This window comes from Hyla sarda, chromosome 6 (genome assembly GCF_029499605.1).
Source record: "Hyla sarda isolate aHylSar1 chromosome 6, aHylSar1.hap1, whole genome shotgun sequence".
Taxonomy (NCBI): domain Eukaryota; kingdom Metazoa; phylum Chordata; class Amphibia; order Anura; family Hylidae; genus Hyla; species Hyla sarda.
This window is the reverse complement of record NC_079194.1, coordinates 290,962,727-290,981,307: the sequence shown is the minus strand read 5'-3', so window position 1 is coordinate 290,981,307 and position 18,581 is coordinate 290,962,727. Positions and strand designations below refer to the sequence as shown.

The 18,581-nt window shown below is 44.3% G+C and overlaps 1 protein-coding gene and 1 long non-coding RNA gene across 2 annotated transcripts in view; one reads left to right on the top strand and one right to left on the bottom strand.

Annotated features, from left to right (window-relative positions):
• Positions 1-18,581, top strand: part of PPFIA1 (PTPRF interacting protein alpha 1) — a gene marked incomplete at its 3' end in the record, with an annotated part of 105,983 nt that overhangs the window by 61,625 nt on the left and 25,777 nt on the right. Inside the window, 8 exon segments of the mRNA XM_056527707.1 lie at positions 2,072-2,158; positions 2,160-2,192; positions 2,194-2,205; positions 6,324-6,386; positions 7,910-7,989; positions 8,150-8,300; positions 11,337-11,560; positions 16,362-16,596. Coding sequence (XP_056383682.1) covers positions 2,072-2,158; positions 2,160-2,192; positions 2,194-2,205; positions 6,324-6,386; positions 7,910-7,989; positions 8,150-8,300; positions 11,337-11,560; positions 16,362-16,596 — 885 coding nt within the window.
• Positions 16,563-18,581, bottom strand: part of LOC130277240 (uncharacterized) — a 4,167-nt gene continuing 2,148 nt past the window's right edge. The window contains exons 2-3 of the long non-coding RNA XR_008845408.1: positions 17,499-17,574; positions 16,563-16,694 (exon numbers count right to left, since the gene is read on the bottom strand). This is a non-coding gene — a long non-coding RNA (uncharacterized LOC130277240). The remainder of the gene's footprint in view (positions 16,695-17,498; positions 17,575-18,581) is intronic.

Below are 18,581 nucleotides of genomic sequence, written 5' to 3'. Positions count from 1 at the left end.
GTTCGCACTGTGCGTTTTTGTTACGTCTTTAAAGTTTTTTTGTTTTTTTTAAAATAAACTGGTGTCAGAAAGTTAAACAGATTTGTAAATTACTTCTATTAAAAAAATCTTAATCCTTCCTGTACTTATTAGCCGCTGAATACTACAGTGGAAATTCTTTTCCGTTTGAAACACAGTGCTCTCTGCTGGCATCTCTGTCCATTTTAGGAAGTGTCCAGAGTAAAAGGAAATCCCCATAGCAAACATATGCTGTTCTGGACAGTTCCTAAAATGGACAGAGATGTCAGCAGAGAGCTCTGTGTTTCAAAAAGAAAATAATTTCCGCAAGTACAGGAAGGATTAAGATTTTTTAATGGAAATAAATTACAAATCTGTAACTTTCTGGCTCCAGTTGATTTAAAAAAAAAAAAAAAAAAAAAGGCTGAGTCCTTAAGGGGTTAAAGGATATCGGTCATCAGTGTCACCTGCACTAACCTCTCGGTACAGACAGGTAGGGCAGGTTATTGTTGAGCACGAATATTTGTGATGCGAAATGTTATCACGAGTATCGACACTTCACGATTTTGCAAATATTTAGAATATAGTGCTATATATTCGTAATGACAAATATTCGTATTTTTTTTTCACATGCAAATGTTTATGCTAATTTTATGCAAATGCATAATGCCAAAAAAGCGAACGAACATAGCAACCATGCTAATTTCGCGAACATAGGACGAATAGTTGTCAATATATTCGCAAAATATCGCAACTTCATATATGGCCCTTGCTGCTCATCACTAGTGCAGGTGACACTGATAACAATAATACTTACCTGGTCCCGTTCCGTGCTGTTGTTCCCCAGCAATCCTCTTCGGTATCTTCAGCTCTGGGCCCAACTTGGAGCATGGGTGGAGCTTAGTGACATCACCGCTGCTGTTTTCTGCTTAGTGATGTCACTAAGCTCCACCCATGCTCAAAGTATACATTCTGTACACCAGGGTTTACCAACCGGGGTGCCTCCAGCTGTTGCAAAACTACAACTCCCAGCATTCCAGGGAGTTGGTTTTACAACAGCTGGAGGCACCCCGGTTGGGAAACGTTGATGTATATATTGAAATGTATGCCTTTTTTTTATATTTTTTTATCAAAATTAAAAATATTTTTTTTTAGTTTTTTTCATTATAACTGAAAAAAACTTTTAAAAAATGCTATAACAAATATATATGTTTTTTATTTACATTTATTTATTTATTTATTTTTTTTGAGCCAATCAGCTCAAGAAGTAAAAATGATTTCTTATATGTATTTTTTCCATCCGTGTGACTTGATACCTGGCCCTGACCACTGCTTTATAGGGGTACTCCGGTGGAAAAAACTTTTTTATTTTTTTTATTTTATTTTTTTATTCTTTTTATGAACTGGTGCCAGAAAGTTCAACGGATTTGTAAATGACTTCTATTAAAAAATATTTACCCTTCCACCACCCTTTAGCAGCTGTATGCTACAGAGGAAATTCTTTTCTTTTTGAATTTCTTTCTTGTCTTGTCCACAGTGCTCTCTGCTGACACCTGATGTCCGTGTCAGGAACTGTCCAGAGCAGGAGAGGTTTGCTATGGGGATTTTCTACTCCTGATACAGACAGAGGTGTCAGCTGAGAGCACTGTGGACAAGATAAAAAAAAAAAAAAACATTTCCTCCGTAGCATACAGCTGCTAATATGTACTGGAAGGATTAACATTTTTTAAATAGAAGTAATTTACAAATCTGTTTAACTTTCTGGCATCAGTTGATTTAAAAAAAAAAATTATGTTTTCCACCGGAGTACTCCTTTAACATATGGCCAATCTAAACTTCAAAGGTCACAACATACCCCCCCCCCCCCCCCCCCCCCCAGAATTCTCCATACCAAGCAAACAGTTAAATCCGACACCGCTGCCAGTCATTAGCACCATGGCTAAGATTAGCCGTCTAAGTATATCTGTGCCTAAACCAAGCAGCGTGTAAAGAGGACGGTCTTGTCTGGACAAATATCTTGCGTAACCAGTGGAGGTGCAATGATTTAGACTTTCTGTAATCTCCCCAATATCAGGCCCGGCAGAGGGAGAAGATGAACGAAGAGCACAATAAGCGCCTGTCCGAAACCGTGGACAAACTGCTGTCCGAGTCCAATGAGCGGGCTCCAGCTCCACCTGAAGGAGAGGATGGCGTCCCCTGGAGGACAAGGTAATGTCTGTGTATCCGACCAGTCTTGTACTAGTTATATTCCCCAATTGTTGCTCTCCAGCTTTTGGCTAAATGAAGTTTCCCCACTGACGGCGTCCGATGGGAGGAGTAGTTGTGCTAGAGCGCCACTTATTTGTGAACACTTCTATATGGCTGTGATATGAATGACAAGTGGCCGGCACTAGAGACGTCTTTTTATAGGAATATAAAGGCAGAAAAAAATTATTATTGATAGGAGCAAGATAAACATTATTCTGCTCATGGATGAAATACAAATAATACAGCTGAAAATGGGAAATTCCCAGGAATATATGTTTTTTGTGGCGTCTGTATCTGCAAGGAACACAGAGGGGCATTTACTAGGGTTTAGTCATTTTTTTCTGACTTTTTGGAGCAAAATTGTCGCAATTGCGCCTACCCTATTTTTCGTGTGACTTTCTCTAGCAAGAGCTAGAGTCACATTTTTTTTTTCCCGCTTTATTTACGCAAGTTTTAATTTTTTACTTGCAGGGGTCAGGTATGAGGGACCCAACCGGTATTGCGGTATGGGCAAAATTCATATCGTGAGGGGGAAAAAAAATCGGTATTCGGTATGTACCGGTATACCGCCCAGCCCTAAATATAACATACCGTATATACTCGATTTTTCGTGCTGAAAACGCCCCCCTCGGCTTATACTCGAGTGAACTCTCCGCCTGTCAATCTCTTCATGAGTGGTCTTCAATCTGCAGACCTCCAGGTGTTGCAAAACTACAACTCCCAGCAAGCTGTCCTTGCATGCTGGGTGTTGTAGTTTTGAAACCTCTGGAGGTCCGCAGGTTGAAGACCACTGCAGCCTCCGTCCTCATCCAGCCCCCCCCCCCCCTTTTGTTTTGTACTCACCTCCCCTTGGCTGGACGTTAGGGTGAGCTGGTCCGGGCCATCTATGCTGCAGGGACCGTCCAGTGGGGATGATTAGTCGTTGCGGGCTGTCCATTTTCACCAGGGGGGCCTCTTCTCCGCGCTTCGGGCCCGGCCCCGGAGTAGTGACGTTGCCTTGACGACGCCAAGGCAACGTCACTAGTCTGGGCCCAAAGCGGGGAGAAGAGGCCAGCCCGGTGAAAATGGACAGCCCGCAACGACTAATCATCCCCACTGGACGGTCCCTGCAGCATAGATGGTACAAAACAAAAGGGGGGGGGGGGCTGGATGATGGCGAAGGCCGCAGTGGTCTTCAACCTGCGGACCTCCAGAGGTTTCAAAACTACAACACCCAGCATGCAGGGAGTTGTAGTTTTGCAACATCTGGAGGTCCACAGGTTGAAGACCACTGATGAAGGGATTGACAGGCGGTGATGATAAGGGGGGGGGGGGGGGGGTATGATGATGGGGGTCTGGATGATTACATGGGGGGATGATGCATTTCCCACCCTAGGCTCATAGTCGAGTCAATAACTTTTCCTGGGATTTTGGGGTGAAATTATTACTGTAGTGTTATCACTTATTGTAATGGTTTCAGTGCTTTTGATTGATTCACCCCTGACAGGAAATTATGTAGTCTTCTTATTGTCAGTGCGGTGTTGTCTCAGCAAATCAACCCCCCCTCTCCTTACAGGAAGTTGTGTAGTCCTCTCCTTGTCAGTGTGGTGTTGTCTCAACAAATCAACCAACTCCCCCCCCCCCCCCCCCTCCTCTCCTTACAGGAAGTTTTGTGGTCCTCTTATTGTCCGTGTGATGTTGTCTGAGCAGCTCTCCAGCTCCTTATTGTTTCCTGACAGGAAGTTGTGTAGTCCTCTCTGTCAGTGTGGTGTTGTCTCAGCAGCTCTCTGGCTCTTCCCTGCTCCTGATAGGAAGTTGTTTAATCCTCTCTTTGTCAGTGTGGTGTTGTCTCAGCAAATCCCCAGCTCCTCCCTCCCTCTCTTCCAGGACAACAAATCCTCTACTGCAGTGTTTCCCAACCAGGTTCCTCCAGCTGTTGCAAAACGAAATCTCCCAGTATGCCAAGACAGCCAAAGACTGTCTGGGTATGCTGGTAATTGTAGTTTTGCAACAGCTGCAGGCACCCTGGTGGATAAAACTGCATTAGACCCATTAGTGGATTGGTCTAATGAGATCACCTGAATTATGAACAACTTAAATAATCCAACGTCCCAGAATATTCATGGGAAATGTTGGCTCCAATACACGACCCACTTCATTGTGCATTTGTAAAGCAAAAAAAAGAAAAAGAGCCTATCCCATGCCTGCCACATCAGCAAAGAGGTAAACATAAGGTATACACAAGAACCTCCACATTATTCTCTGTAATAATAGCCTATGCTACACTATATAACTTACCGTAAAAAAAAAGTCCAGGAGTGCTTCTTAGGCTGGGTTCACATCACGTTTTTGCTATACAGTTTCCCAATCCAGTTTTTGATGAAAAAATGGATTCCTCAAAACCGGACTAACTGTATGAAAACGTGTGTACAAATTTTAAACTATATACATTTCAAAACCGTATGCGGTTTTAAAAAAAAATGATGTCCGGTTGCATCCGTTTTTTATGGAAAAAAAATAAAATGTATACGTTTTTTAACTCTTCACTCCATTATGAATAAAGTTTTACTTGTTTGATTGAATTTCCAAGAATAAAAATGTGCAAAGTCAAAAACCGGATGGGGAAAACCGGATGGAACCGTACGCACATACAGTTCTGTACGGTTCCCATTGACTCCCATGTTAAAAAAATATATATATACGTTACAATACGGTTTTTCACCCGAACCAATAACCGTGATAGGCTACGATTTTGGGTACGGGAAAAAAATGGCAAAACCGTACAGGACGCAAAACGGACACAACCTGATGCATCTTTTGGCGTACGGTTTACAATGGAGAGTCAATGCACACGGTTCCATACGGGAACTGTATTGCAAAAACGTGGTGTGAACCCAGCCTTAAAAGTATCAGAGAAACGGATGTCGGCTGTATATAGGGCAGTGTTTCCCAACCAGTGTGCCTCCAGCTGTTGCAAAACTACAACTCCCAGCATGTTGGACTATAAAGTAGTATATAGTATATGTCAGTGTTTCCCAACCAGGGGTGCCTCCAGCTGTTGCAAAACTACAACTCCCAGCATGTTGGACTATATAGTAGTATATAGTATAGGTCAGTGTTTCCCAACCAGGGGTGCCTCCAGCTGTTGCAAAACTACAAATCCCAGCATGTTGGACTATATAGTAGTAGATAGTATAGGTCAGTGTTTACCAACCCGGGGTGCCTCCAGCTGTTGCAAAACTACAAATCCCAGCATGTTGGACTATATAGTAGTAGATAGTATAGGTCAGTGTTTACCAACCCGGGGTGCCTCCAGCTGTTGCAAAACTACAAATCCCAGCATGTTGGACAATATAGTAGTAGATAGTATAGGTCAGTGTTTCCCAACCAGGCGTGCCTCCAGCTCTTGCAATACTACAACTCCAAGCATGCCCGGACAGCCGTTGGCTGTCCGGGCATGCTGGGAGTTGTAGTTTTGCAACAGCTGGAGGCACCCTGGTTGGGAAACACGGATTTAGGGAAAAGATGGGCAGCTCTTGCTGTGTACACAGAGACGTTCATAGGGCCCTTGTTTACCTTGCCTGTTTTGCAATGAAATAAAATGTGTTTTAAAGGGGTACTCTGGTGGAAATATTTTTTTTCAATCAACTGGTGCCAGAAAGTTAAACAGATTTGTAAATGACTTGTATTAAAAAATCTTACTCCTTCCAGTACTTATTAGCGGCTGAATTCTACAGAGGAAATTATTTTCTTTTAGAATACAGAGCTCTCTACTGACATCACGAGCACAGTGCTCTCTGCTGACACCTCTGTCCATTTTAGGAACTGTCCAGAGCAGCATATGTTTGCTATGGGGATTTTCTCCTACTCTGGTCAGTTCTTAAAATGGAAAGAGATGTCAGCAGAGAGCACTGTGTTCCAAAAAGAAAATAATTTCCTCTGTAGTATTCAGCAGCTAATAAATACTGGAAGGATTAAGATTTTTTAATAGAAATAATTTACAAATCTGTTGAACTTTCTGGCACCAGTTGATTAAAAAAACACCGGAGTACCCCTTTTAATATAAGATGAACTAATCCAACACCTTTTCGCCATTCTAGAATTCCCTCATCAGAGATGTGGAGTCTGCCAAGAAGCTCATTGACGAAATTCAGCACGAGAAGGTTAGTTTTGGTGTGGGGGTGCTCGAGTGCATTAAAACTCATCCCCAATACAGTGATCCCTCAACTTACAATGGCCTCAACATACAATATTTTCAGCATACGATGCTTTTCTGGACCATTGTAACTTGAAACCAGACTCAACATACAATGTACAGACAGTGCAGATCTGTGAAACGCATCAATGGGTGGAAGAACCGACCAATCAGAATGGGCATTTCACTGGTATGACCCCTGTATTACTGAAGTGCATGCACTGACTGGTGTCTGGTAGCGCCCCCTACAGTACAGGGAGGTATTACATGTTCTGTACTCTTTACCTGTATTACTGAAGTACATGCAATGACTGGTGTCTGGTAGCGCCCCCTACAGTACAGGGAGGTATTACATGTTCTGTACTACTCTTTACTGTATTACTGAAGTGTATGCACTGACTGGTGTCTGGTAGCGCCCCCTACAGTACAGGGAGGTATTACATGTTCTGTACTCTTTACCTGTATTACTGAAGTGTATGTACTGACTGGTGTCTGGTAGCGCCTCCTACAGTACAGGGAGGTATTACATGTTCTGAACTCTTTACCTGGTGGATGGTGTGTGCTCTGTACTTTTAAAGAAAAGTGAAATAAAGGATCTACGTTTTAAGGGACTGCTGGACTACTTTTCTTCATTTACCTACTCTTTACCTGTACCAGGGTTAGCTGCTCCTTTGGACACCAGGTGAGGGCGGCTCCATGTTACATTTTTAGGACACTGTGTACTGTACAGGACCCTGAAGAAGCTCCTGTCCCCTACATAGACAATGATTACAGCTCCCAGCAGATCTTTATTACTTTTATATGTAAGGATTTGCTTTATCTATATTAGTTATCTACTTATTTTTTTTTAATTCTCACTTTTTCCTATTTTTGGATGACATTTTGGGGCTTCAGAACCAATTACCAGGTTTCCATAGAGTTATGGTCTCAACATACAATGGTTTCAACATACAATGGTCGTCCTGGAACTGATTAATATTAAAACTTAAGGGACCACTGTATAAAATTTAGGAAATAAGATTTAGATTGCGGGGGATCCAAGCGCTTTTTGTGTGTGTGTGTGTGTATATATATATATATATATATATGTGTCTATGTGTGTACAGTATATATATGGGTGTGTCTATGTATATATATGTGTGTGTGTATATATGTGTGTGTGTGTGTATATGTGTGTGTGTGTATGTGTATATATATATATATATGTGTGTGTACAGTATATATATGTGTGTGTGTATATATGTGTGTGTGTGTATGTATATATATATATATATATATATATGTGTCTGTGTACAGTATATATATGGGTGTGTGTATATATATATATATATATATATATATATATATATATATATATATGTCTGTGTACAGTATATATATGGGTGTGTGTGTATGTATGTATGTGTGTATATATATATATATAATACACACACACACATTCATTTGCATTCAGATCTCTGTAGATAACTTTTCTTTATTTCTGTTTATTAGGAGCAACTGCTGCTTGAAATAGAAACCCTCCGAGCGGAGAATGAGCAGGTCAGGATACGGGCAGCTTCCCTTCACCACAGGTATGGAGAGAGACCTTATGATTAGTTGTCATTTATTTTTGTATATGGACAGTGTTTTCCAACCAAGGTGCCTCCAGCTGTTGCTATACTACAACTCCCAACATGGCCAGACAGCCTTTGGCATTACTCTTCGTTGACGATGCGGTCTTATATTTTTCAGCCGGCCTCACCTGGGCAGTGTTCCTGACTTCAGATATGCTCTTGCTCCTTCTTCCTTGTCTGATGGACATCCCGAGTCGTACAGTTCTTCACTGGTCCTACGCAGGCCGCAGAAAGGACGGCTAGCTGCTTTACGGGACGAGCCCTCTAAGGTTGGTCGGATTTATAAATTTTTTTGGCTCTTTTCCATGCCACATACCCAGTAAAATGGAAATATAAATCTATACATTAAAGGAGAACTCCGGGTTCTGAAAACTTATCCCCTATCCTAAGGATAGGGGATAGGTTTCAGATTGTGGGGGGGGTCTGACCGTTTTGGCCACCTCGCAATCTCAAATACAGGGCACCCGGCATTCAGCGTCAAAAGGGCGTGTCTGACTGCCACATGACACGGCGGCTGGCGCCCCCTCAATACATCTCTATGGGAGAGCTGGAGCGCTGCATTCGGCAGTCGCCGGCTCTGCCATAGAGATGTATTGAGGGGGTGTGACGGCCGTTGCCTCATGCGTTGGTCGACACGCGCTATTTTGGCAAAGAGCCGAGGGCCCCTTACGGGAGATTGCGGGGGGACCTCCTGCGGTCTGAAACTTTTTCATATCCCGGAGTACTCCTTTAAGGGTGGGGTCACACGTAACAAATCCGCAGCGTATGTTATGCTGCAGATCCGCCAGTAACCTTTTGTGCCTCCAGCTGTTGCCCCCGCCCCCAAATCCCCCCCGCCAATCCCCCACCTCGCTCCGCCCCTGGCCTGCCCGCAGCAGCAATCCGCTACCACGAGCAGCTACACAGAGCCTGCGAGTCGGCGAGTGCACTCTGGGCCGCGATGTCTGAGTGCACTGCTCATGTGTACTCAGACATCACTGCTCGCAGATGGCCGCTGCGAGCAGGCCAGCGGCGGAGCGAGGCGAGGGAACGGGGGGTGGCAACAGCTGGAGGCACAAAATGTGTCGGGTCACCGACGGATCCGCATCGTAAAATACACTGCCGATCCGTTACGTGTGACCCTACCCTAATAGTGCGCGTATTTGGACGCATCACACCTATAGGGGTGTGGTCAGCGCACGAAATCACGCAGCAGGTCAGGACAGCATAGAAAATAGGGGGCGACACTGAGCTCTGATATATATTTTTTGCCTATGATTTAATTTAGTATTTCATAGACAATGGTCAATACCTGGATCGTATCATAGAAAAGTATATGCCGCAAGCAGAGGCGTAACTTGTAGCTTCAGTGCTCCCATGCAAAATCTGTAACAGGCTCTGTCTCTACTGTGCGCCATTTATAATACTTCCCGGTGCGACTGCTACCTCTTCCTCTATAGGTACGCCCCTTGGCTGCATAGATGGTAGTGTCTACCCTAGTGTTTCGCAACCAGGGTGCCTCCAGCTGTTGCAAAACTACAACTCCCTGCATGCCGGACAGCCTTTGGCTGTCCGGGCATGCTGGGAGTTGTAGTTTTGCAACAGTTGGAGGCACCCTGGTTGGAAAGCACTGGTCTACCCTCTGAGCTTTTGGTTCTCATCACACAGATGCCTTTGTCAATGCTTATAGAAGATTGTGGTGGTGTCTATAGTTATAACAGAGGGTCCCCCTCTCCCCCTAGACACAGGGCCACTATCCTCTATGGGATGTGACTGGTTTTATAGTCCTATGTAAAAAGTTACATTATTCCTGAAAAAGAAACAAACCAATACTGTCTTCCCAAAACAGCACCACCCTCATCCTCACTATTTGTGGCATTGCCGCTCTGTTCCATAAAACTGGATGGAGCGGAGTTGTAATACCACACTCAGCCTGAGCACAGAGGGGGGCGTTGTTTTATAGAAAAAATAAAATTAGCTGTGTTGGCTCCTGCACTTGTGTACTAGCCGCAGCAGGACTCTGGGCATACAGGTACGTCCTGGCGCGCTATGTCCCTGGCGCCCAGGGCGTACCTGTTCTCCCTGTGTCATTTAGGAGTTAGGCCACGCCTCCCAAAAAATGTTGCCCAGAATTGAATCTGCCGAAAATGCTGATAAGGGCATTTTCGGCTGATAATTTTCTGCGGACGAAACTTCGGTCCATCCTTAAGTGTGTGTATATATATGTATATGTATATGTATATATATATATATATATATATATATATATATATATATATATATATATATACACACACAGTGGTCCCTCAACATACGATGGTAATTCGTTCCAAATGAACGATCGTTAGTTGAAACCATCGTATGTTGAGGGATCCGTGCAATGGAAAGTATAGGACAGTGGTCTACAACCTGCGGACCTCCAGATGTTGCAAAACTACAACTCCCAGCATTCCCGGACAGCCAACGGCCTGAACAGGCATGCTGGGAGTTGTCGTTTCGCAACATCTGGAGGTCCGCAGGTTGAAGACCACTGGTAAAGGAGGTTATACAGTACTTACCTGTCCCCGCCGCTCACCGCTGCCCTGGATGTCGCCCTCCATTGCTGTCGCCGCTCGGACTGTCTCTGCTGCGCCTCCTCGGCCGTGCGCACGCTGCTCCTATTGGATGACAGGACGGCGTGCGCGACGACATGATGACGACGATGGAGAGCGCCAGCGATGCAGAGGATCCCTGAAGAGGACGGTCCGGAGTGTCGGTACAGGTGAGCGACACCCACCGGACCACACGGGGCACCGTAAACGGCTATCCGGTGGTAGATGAAGCAGTCCGCGCTGCCGGATAGCCGTTTATGCAATGGCCCCGACATACAAAAGCATCGTATGTTGATGCTGCCTCTGAGAGGCCATTGTATGTTGAAATTATCGTATATCGGGGCCATCGTAGGTCGGGGGTCACTATATGTGTATAGATAGATAGATAGAGATATATATATATATATATATATATATATATATATATATGTTATACCCAAGCTTGTGTGTCTCCGTTTCATGCAGTCGTATTGTCTCGCGGTTCGCCATGTCTGGGTGAACCCCGTATCATTTCCAGTTACAGGTCTCCCCTCCTGATATTTCCTGTATCTAAAAGCCTTGTTTTCTCTCTTTTTCTCCTTTTACTCTCTGGATCTGCGTTCTCAGCACGTAAGTGTCTCTCTCTGCAGTGTGGGTTTTTTCGTGTGTATTGCAGTTTTCATTCTTCCTTCTGAGTTTTTTTACAATGCCCCGTGGCCTTTTATTTATTTGCTTGTTCTCTGCTTTTTTTTGCAGGTACAGACGCTCAATGAGCAGGACTGGGAGCGAGCCCAGCAGGCTAATGTCCTGGCCAACGTCGCCCAAGCTTTCGAAAGTGACGTCGACATTTCCGACATGGAGGACGACAGAGACACCATTTTCAGCTCTGTAGATCTCCTCTCCCCGTGCGGCCAAGCAGATGCCCAGACGCTCGCTGTTATGTTGCAGGAACAATTGGACGCGATCAATAAGGAAATCAGGTATAGTGGAAGCTTTATCTCTAGGACCTTACATCTGCAGACTCAAATCGTACTCCGGTGGAAAGCTGTTTTTTTTTTTTTTTTTTAAATCAGCTGGTGCCAGAAAGTTAAACAGGTTTGTAAATTACTTCTATTTAAAAATCTTAATCCTTCCAGTACTTATCAGCTGCTGAATATTACAGAGGAAATTCTTTTCTTTTTGGAACACAGAGCTCTCTGCTGACGTCACGAGCACAGTGCTCTATGCTGACATCTCTGTCCATTTTAGGAACTGTCCAGAGCAGCATATGTTTGCTATGGGGATTTTCTCCTACTCTGGACAGTACTTAAAATGGACAGATATGTCAGGGGATTAGTTTCAGATTGTGGGGGGGTCCAACCGATCTCCCATACGGGGCCCTGGCAGGCAGTGGCACGGGGGCTTGTCAGACCACCGCATGACGTGCCGGCCGCCATGCCCCCTCAATACATCTCTATGGGAAAGCTGGAGCGCCGCATCCGTCAGTCTCCGGCTCCGCCGTAGAGATGTATTGGGGGGGGGGTGTCGGCCGCCGCATTATGCGGTGTCGACATGCGCTATTTCGGCAAAGGGCCGGGGGTCACATACGGGAGATCCTTAGGATAGGGGATACGTTTTCATATCCCGGAGTACTCCTTTAAAGAGGTTGTCCAGTGAAAATGATCTTCTCTAGGCAATAAGCAGCTGATATCAGTGCGGAGCGCTTACTGCAGACCACAACTGCAGAGCTGTACCCAGGTCTTTGTCGCTTCCCTAAAAAGGAGAGATTGTTCTAGAGAATGCGGGGTACCCAGCGATAAGCTACTTAATATTAAATATTTTTCACCTAACAACCCCTTTTAAAGTTTGTATGCAGCATCCTTAATGGGCTTGGATGACAAACTTTAATCTTCTGTATACAAGGATAGGGCTGACCACTGGGAACCACTGTGCAGAGTGAGAGGAATAGGGAAAGAAATAGGGGGAGAGAGAAAGAAATAGGGGGAGAGAGAAATAGAAAGAGATAAATATATAGATACATATATACAGTCCTTGCCGTAAATGTTGGCTAAAATGAAGTATTTCTCACAGGAAAGGATTGCAGTAACACATGTTTTGCTATACACATGTTAATTCCCTTTGTGTGTAGTGGAACTAAACCAAAAAAGGAGGAAAAAAAGCAAATTGGACATAATGTCACCAAACCCCAAAAATGGTCTGGACAAAATTATTGGCACCTTTCAAAATTGTTGAAAAATAAGATTAATTCAAGCATGTGATGCTCCTTTAAACCCAAATGAAAAGGAGAGAAGTTCACGTAGTCTTTGCATTGTGTGTCTGTGTGCCACACTAATTATGGACAACAGAAAGAGGAGAAGAGAACTGTCTGAGGACTTGAGAACCAAAATTGTGGAAAAATATCAACAATCTCAAGGTTACAAGTCCATCCCCAGAGATCTAGATTTGCCTTTGTCCACAGTGCGCAACATTATCAAGAAGTTTGCAACCCATGGCACTGTAGCTACTCTCCCTGGGTGTGGACGGAAGAGAAAAATTGATGAAAGGTGTCAACACAGGATAGTCCGGATGGTGGATAAGCAGCCCCAAACAAGTTCCAAAGATATTCAAGCTGTCCTGCAGACTCAGGGAGCATCAGTGTCAGTGCGAACTAGCAAGACTACATTTTACCAAAATGAACTTGAGTAAGCCAAAATCCTTCTGGGAAAACGTCTTGTGGACAGATGAGACCAAGATAGAGCTTTTTGGTAAAGCACATGATTCTACTGTTTACCGAAAACGGAATGAGGCTACAAAGAAAAGAACACAGTACCTACAGTGACATATGGTGGAGGTCAGTGATGTTTTGGGTTGTTTTGCTGCCTCTGGCACTGGGTGCCTTGAATGTGTACAAGACATCATGAAATCTGAGGATTACCAACGGATTTTGGGTCGCACTGTACAGCCCAGTGTCAGAAAGCTGGGTTTGTGTCCGAGATCTTGGGTCTTCCAGCAGGACAATGACCCCAAACATACGTCAAAAAGCCCCCAGAAATGGATGGCAACAAAACGCTGGAGAGTTCTGAAGTGGCAGCAATGAGTCCAGATCTAAATCCCATTGATGACCTGTGGAGAGACCTTAAAGGGGTATTCCAGGCAAAACCTTTTTTTATATATATCAACTGGCTCCGGAAAGTTAAACAGATTTGTAAATTACTTCTATTGAAAAATCTTAATCCTTCCAATAGTTATTAGCTTCTGAAGTTTTCTGTCTAACTGCTCAATGATGATGTCACGTCCCGGGAGCTGTGCATGATGGGCGAATATCCCCATAGGAACTGCACAGCTCCCGGGACGTGAGTCATCAGAGAGCAGTTAGACAGAAAACATCAACTCAACTTCAGAAGCTAATAACTATTGGAAGGATTAAGATTTTTTAATAGAAGTAATTTACAAATCTGTTCAACTTTCCGGAGCCAGTTGATATATAAAAAAAAGTTTTGGCCTGGAATACCCCTTTAACCCCTTAACGATGCAGGACGTATATTAACGTCCTGCGCCGGCTCCCGCGATATGAAGCGGGATCGCGCCGCCTTCCTGCATCATATCGCGTCGGTCCCGGCGCTCGTCAACGGCCGGGACCCGCGGCTAATACCACACATCGCCGATCGCGGCGATGTGCGGTATTAACCCTTTAGAAGCGGTGGTCAAAGCTGACCGCCGCTTCTAAAGTGAAACTGAAAGTGACCCGGCTGCTCAGTCGGGCTGTTCGGGACCGCCGCGGTGAAATCGCGGCGTCCCGAACAGCTGACCGGACACCGAGAGGGCCCTTACCTGCCTCCTCGGTGTCCGATCGACGAATGACTGCTCCGTGCCTAAGATCCAGGCAGGAGCAGTCAAGCGCCGATAATGCTGATCACAGGCGTGTTAATACACGCCTGTGATCAGCATAGGAGATCAGTGTGTGCAGTGTTATAGGTCCCTATGGGATAACAATGATCAGTAAAAGAGATCAGTGTGTGCAGTGTTATAGGTCCCTATGGGATAACAATGATCAGTAAAAGAGATCAGTGTGTGCAGTGTTATAGGTCCCCATGGGAGAGATCAGTGTGTGCAGTGTTATAGGTCCCTATGGGACCTATAACACTGCAAAAAAATTTTTTTAAAAAAGTGTTAATGAAGGTCATTTAACCCCTTCCCTAATAAAAGTTTGAATCACCCCCCTTTTCCCATAAAAAAAATAAAACATTGTAAAAAAATAAATAAATTAACATATGTGGTATCGCCGCGTGCGTAAATGTCCGAACTATAAAAATATATCATTAATTAAACCGCACGGTCAATGGCGTACGCGCAAAAAAATTCCAAAGTCCAAAAAAGCGTATTTTGGTCACTTTTTATACCATTAAAAAAATGAATCAAAAGTGATCAAAAAGTCCGATCAAAACAAAAATCATACCGATAAAAACTTCAGATCACAGCGCAAAAAATGAGTCCTCATACCGCCCTGTACGTGGAAAAATAAAAAAGTTATAGGGGTCAGAAGATGACATTTTTAAACGTATAAATTTTCCTGCATGTAGTTATGATTTTTTCCAGAAGTGCGACAAAATCAAACCTGCATAAGTAGGGTATCATTTTAACCGTATGGACCTGGAGCAGTTTGTATAGGAAGAGTGGTCCAACATTCCGGCTGAGAGGTGTAAGAAGCTTATTGATGGTTATAGGAAGACACTGATTTCTGTTATTTTTTCCAAAGGGTGCAACCAAATATTAAGTTAAGGGGGACAATAATTTTGTCCAGCCCATTTTTGGAGTTTGGTGACATTATGTCCAATTTTCTTTTTTTCCCTCCCTTTTTTGGTTTAGTTTCTATACAGACAAAGGGGATAAACATGTGTATAGCAAAACATGTGTTACTCAATCCTTTCCTGTGAGAAATACTTCATTTTATCCAACATTTACGGCCAGGACTGTAATATATACATACACACACATATATATATATATATATATATAGTATATATATATATTTATCTACCTCTACACCTTCATATTAATATCATTTATGAAATTAGATAAATAGTAAATAAAAATTTAAAGATTTTTTTTTAGCATTCTTTTTCTCTTTCTCTCATCTCTTTTCTATTTTGCTCTCTTTTTCTTTCTTTCTTTATCTCTCTCATAACATTTTTCCGGCACAGAAAGTGTTAGAACATAAGTCCGCTTTAGCGTAATCTTCGCCTGGTGGCAGGATGCCTGTTTAAGTCTCCCAGATACTTTATAGCCCAAGACTTGCTCGCTGGAAAAATGATCAGGATACGGATTCCCTTACAATTCTATGGAACTTGAGGAGTAATTAGTCTCCTGGTCGCTGAAGTCTCAGGCTATGAATTTGCCGGGAGATTTAAACAGGTGTCCTTCCACTGGGTAAACATCGGAGTTGCACTTTAAAGTAATGATTTTACCTGTTAAACCTAATTGAACAGGATCCATTGTTTTAGTAATACTTAAAGGGGTACTCCGCTGCTCAGCGTTTGGAACAAACTGTTCCAAACGCTGGAGCCGGCGGTGGGAGCTTGTGATGTCATAGCCCTGCCCCGCATAGACTTGCATTGAGGGGGCGGAGCGTGACATGATGGGGTGGGGTTATGACATCACGAGCTCCCGACTCCAGCGTTCAGAACAGTTTGTTCCAAACGCTGAGCAGCGGAGTACCCCTTTAAATGCTTCATTAGATTTGTTAATTTCGTTTTATAGCACTAGGTAAATGTCATATTGATTTTTTGTTTTTCCCATAAACAGGTTAATACAGGAGGAGAAGGAAAACACGGAGCAAAGAGCGGAGGAGATAGAGTCTCGGGTGGGCAGCGGAAGTTTAGACAATATGGGCCGCTTCAGGTCGATGACATCTATTCCTCCTTCCTTCACCGGCACATCCCTCGCTGGGTCGTCCCCGCCTGGCAGTGGCCGATCAACCCCTAGAAGAATCCCGCACAGCCCGGCACGTGAAGTGGACAGGCTCGGCGTCATGACTTTGGTGAGCATTCGGTCTAGTGCGGTCTTATTGAGTGGAATACCAGCTGTCATGTCAGGAATACCACTTTATGCGCACAAAGAGTAACGTAGATTGTAAGGCTGAAAAAAAAAATGACACATCTGCAGTGTTGATCCAGAAAATGGGACGATGTGTCAGCAGTTTGTGATGTCCATTAGGGATTTTCCATACGGACCTTATTATTCTTGTGACTGCCCAGCCCTACAGACAGAGGTTTAGATTTCATTGTATGGGCCTGGTCCCAGGGGGGGTGCTAGTGCCCAGTCTGGTCCCAGGGGGGGGTGCTAGTGCCCAGTCTGGTCCCAGGGGGTGCTAGTGCCCAGTCTGGTCCCAGGGGGTGCTAGTGCCCAGTCTGGTCCCAGGGGGTGCTAGTGCCCAGTCTGGTCCCAGGGGGTGCTAGTGCCCAGTCTGGTCCCAGGGGGGGCTAGTGCCCAGTCTGGTCCCAGGGGGGGGGGGATTGGTGCCCAGTCTGGTCTCAGGGGGGGCTAGTGCTCAGTCTGGTCCCAGGGGGGGCTGGTGCCCAGTCTGGTCCCGGGGGAAGGGGGGGGACTAGTGCCCAGTCTGGTCTCAGGGGGAGCTAGTGCCCAGTCTGGTCTCAGGGGGTGCTAGTGCCCAGTCTGGTCTCAGGGGGTGCTAGTGCCCAGTCTGGTCTCAGGGGGAGCTAGTGCCCAGTCTGGTCTCAGGGGGAGCTAGTGCCCAGTCTGGTCTCAGGGGGAGCTAGTGCCCAGTCTGGTCTCAGGGGGAGCTAATGCCCAGTCTGGTCCCATTGGGGCAGTGCTGTGATGTGATGATTCTGCACTGGGTTATATTCACTAGACTTGTCTCCTCTCTGCTGTCTGTATGTCTCTCCTGCTCCTGCACTTTACGGTCTTTCAGATTTTCACCTTTTACGCTCATTGACCATTTGATCTTTGCTTTGAAAAACGCTTCTGAGATCTTTCCCCGTTGATGTCCATTCACCTTTTATTACAGCAAAGAAAAGTATTTTAATATTATGCAGATTTCCCCCAGTTTGTCAGCGTCTGAAGAGCTTTTTTATTCCTTTTCAACTAGCAAATCGTGATTCCTGATATTGACATGGGAGCAGAGTTATAATGCAGTACAGGATAAGTAATGTAATGTATGTACAGTGACCCCACCAGCAGAATAGTGAGTACAGCTCTGGAGTATAATACAGGATATAACTCAGGATCAGTACAGGATAAGTAATGTAATGTATGTACACAGTGACCTCACCAGCAGAATAGTGAGTACAGCTCTGGAGTATAATACAGGATATAACTCAGGATCAGTACAGGATAAGTAATGTAATGTATGTACACAGTGACCTCACCAGCAGAATAGTGAGTACAGCTCTGGAGTATAATACAGGATATAACTCAGGATCAGTACAGGATAAGTAATGTAATGTATGTACACAGTGACCCCACCAGCAGAATAGTGAGTACAGCTCTGGAGTATAATATAGGATATAACTCAGGACCAGTACAGGATAAGTAATGTAATGTATGTACACAGTGACCCCACCAGCAGAATAGTGAGTACAGCTCTGGAGTATAATACAGGATATAACTCAGGATCAGTACAGGATAAGTAATGTAATGTATGTACACAGTGACCCCACCAGCAGAATAGTGAGTACAGCTCTGGAGTATAATATAGGATATAACTCAGGACCAGTACAGGATAAGTAATGTAATGTATGTACACAGTGACCCCACCAGCAGAATAGTGAGTGCAGCTCTGGGGTATAATACAGGATATAACTCAGGATCAGTACAGGATAAGTAATGTAATGTATGTACACAGTGATCTCACCAGCAGAATAGTGAGTACAGCTCTGGAGTATAATACAGGATATAACTCAGGATCAGTACAGGATAAGTAATGTAATGTATGTACACAGTGACCTCACCAGCAGAATAGTGAGTACAGCTCTGGAGTATAATACAGGATATAACTCAGGA